Source organism: Capsicum annuum, chromosome 9, assembly GCF_002878395.1.
Source record: "Capsicum annuum cultivar UCD-10X-F1 chromosome 9, UCD10Xv1.1, whole genome shotgun sequence".
Lineage (NCBI taxonomy): Eukaryota > Viridiplantae > Streptophyta > Magnoliopsida > Solanales > Solanaceae > Capsicum > Capsicum annuum.
This window is the reverse complement of record NC_061119.1, coordinates 1,183,840-1,186,645: the sequence shown is the minus strand read 5'-3', so window position 1 is coordinate 1,186,645 and position 2,806 is coordinate 1,183,840. Positions and strand designations below refer to the sequence as shown.

General features: G+C 38.0%; 1 protein-coding gene across 1 annotated transcript; it reads left to right on the top strand.

The window, feature by feature from the left end:
- Positions 1–636: 636 nt before the first annotated feature.
- LOC107841748 (glutaredoxin domain-containing cysteine-rich protein 1) lies at positions 637–2,247 on the top strand. Its single transcript, XM_016685583.2, has one exon. It carries the CDS (start codon positions 874–876, stop codon positions 2,128–2,130), a length of 1,257 nt encoding a protein of 418 aa, XP_016541069.2. The 5' UTR covers positions 637–873; the 3' UTR covers positions 2,131–2,247.
- Positions 2,248–2,806: the final 559 nt, after the last annotated feature.

Below are 2,806 nucleotides of genomic sequence, written 5' to 3'. Positions count from 1 at the left end.
TGCAACAACATACTCAGTGTAAAACCTACGGATGCACGATCTGTTAGTAGTTAGTAACGCGAAAGTTTCAAACGTATCACCGCAGTAATATTTCATGCTCAACTACTAACGACTATTACAAACATATTTGAGTATTTTTTTCCTACTACTGCAACAACAACATACTCAGTGTAAAACCCACGAATGCATGCGTTGTTAGTAGTTAGTGACACGAAAGTTCCAAACGTATCATCGCAGTAATATTTTCATGCTCAACTACTACTGACCATTAAGAACATATTTGAGTACTTTTTCCCTACTAATGAAACAACAACATACTCAGTGTAAAACCCACAAATGCATGAGCTGTTAGTAGTTAGTAAGGCGAAAGTTCCAAACGTATCACCGCGACAATATTTTCATGCTCAACTAATAACGACCATTACGAACATATTTGAGTGCTTTTTCCCTACTACTGCAACAACAACATACTCAGTGTAAAATCTGTGGCGCGAAAGTTCCAAACGTATCACCGCGACAACATTTTCATGCTCAACTACTAACGACCATTACGAACATATTTGAGTACTTTTTCCCTACTACTGCAACAACAACATACTCAGTGTAATCCCGCAAAGTGAAATCTGTTCTAAAATCAATATAATGTTTGAGATATGAAAGAGACATTAAGCCAAAAATGAGGGACTTAAAAAAAAAACTTACCCCAACATTTTTCATTCGAAATTTTCGACCGTTGGGGCCCGTTGTAAGGACAGTGATAACCGTTGATGTTCCAAAAACTGAAAATTTTCTTACAAAAACCTCAGACAAATCCTTGTCTGAAAACAATCAACCCCCCCCCCCCCCCCCCCCCCCACCAAAAAAAAATAAATCATGGGTTGTGTATCATCGAAGCTGTATCGAAACGAATTCAAGAAAGTTGATGACATTGATCATGTTGTGTGTTTAACTTCAAGCACATATGGTGTATTGAATCTTGAAAAAGATTCGAGTTTTACGCGAAACCCACTTCCCTCTATCAAGAAAGTTGTTAAAGAAATCAAGAAATCACCACCCCATGATGAATCATGTGAAGTTATCAATGCCTGGGAACTCATGGAAGGTCTTGATGAAGAAGTTGTTGTTTCAAATTCCAAGATTAGCCCAAAATCTCGAGGTTTTCTTCGTGGATTTGGCGATGTTGATGCTCGTAGCCCGTTGAAATTCTTGAATCAGATGAGCTCACCGCGAAAATTCAAGAAGTTTGGAGGTAAAGAGAATAAAGGGGGTAGAGGTAATGGAGTTAATGTAGCTAATGTGGTTGATTTTAGCCCCAAAAATGCATCGAAAATGTCTAATGTGGTTGATTTTAGTCCCAAAAATGTATCGAAAAGGTCTAATGTGGTTGATTTTACCTCCAAAAATGTATTGAAAATGTCACCAAGATTGAATTTTTCGAAGAAGGGAAGTCCGAATGAGGTGAAATGTGATAGTTTGAAGGTTGATTCTGTTGTGGTATCGACGAGGAGGAGGAGTTTAAGTCCATTATTCGATCCACAGCTCGTGGAAGTATTCGAGAAAGAGCTATCTGAAGAAGAAGAACAGATCAAGAAAATGGTGCCAGCTACGCCAATTTCGCGAAAAGCTAGGAGTTCACAGGAGGCAGAGACGATGCTTGAGTTATTCGAGAAGAAATGCCCACCGGGCGGTGAGAATGCTGTTGTAATCTATACAACTACATTGAGGGGTATTAGGAAGACATTTGAGGATTGCAACACTGCTAGAGCTATACTCGAATCGAATGATACACGTGTAGTTGAGCGTGATATATCGATGCATTCGGGGTATAAGGAGGAACTAAGAGGACTAATGGGGAAAAAAGAGGTGAAAGTTCCTGTGGTGTTTGTTAAAGGGAGGTTGATTGGTGGAGCTGATGAAATGTTGAAGTTAGAAGAGGAGGGTAAATTGGGAATTTTACTCGATGGGATCCCGAGGGCAGTTGCCGCGTGCAATGGCTGCGCGGGGATCCGGTTCGTCATGTGTATGGACTGCAATGGGAGTAGAAAAATGTTGGCTAAGGATGGAAAGTGTACTGTCAAATGTGGAAAGTGCAATGAAAATGGTTTGATCCAATGTCCAATTTGTTGTTAATTTGCTCATTGTTTGTGTGTTTAGTACTAACTACAATTCTTTCATGATTTGTAGTAGTATATTAGTGTTTGCAAGTTTGTAATTTGAAATGGCTATGATTCATTGTTTGATCATTTACTGTTGAGTTTGTCTAATTAGTATGTAGCTATGTTGCCCGGATTCGTTTATATGTACGTATATTCAGAACGATTACGTGCAAGTGCTTGTCAGGGTCGTATTCCCAAACAATTTGTGCGAAGTACCTACCCTCTTGTTGCAGGTGCAAGAGTTATCTGATATTTGTAGTAATGGAAGGTAGTATGTACCTCACGAAATTAGTCGAGGCGAGCACAAGCGGAAGTAGAAGTTTTACAAAAATGTTGTGGTATTGGTCATGTTTGTGAATGTAGTCAAATGAAACATGACCTAAATAATCAAAAATAGTCTTTTTCAATGTGCTGATGACTTTTTTGCTTTTAGCACACAACCAAAAAGAACTTGTGATTGTCTTAGGCTAGATAGTGACAACTCGGACCATATTTTGGTTTAAACCGAAAAAATTAAAAAATTAAACCAAAATTTAATTTTGGTTTTGGTTTTTCAGTTTTTTGGATCGGATTTAGTTTGTAATTTTAGAATTTTGGTTTGATTTTCGGTTTTAAAAAAATAAATCGGTTTAAACCAAAAAACCAAAATT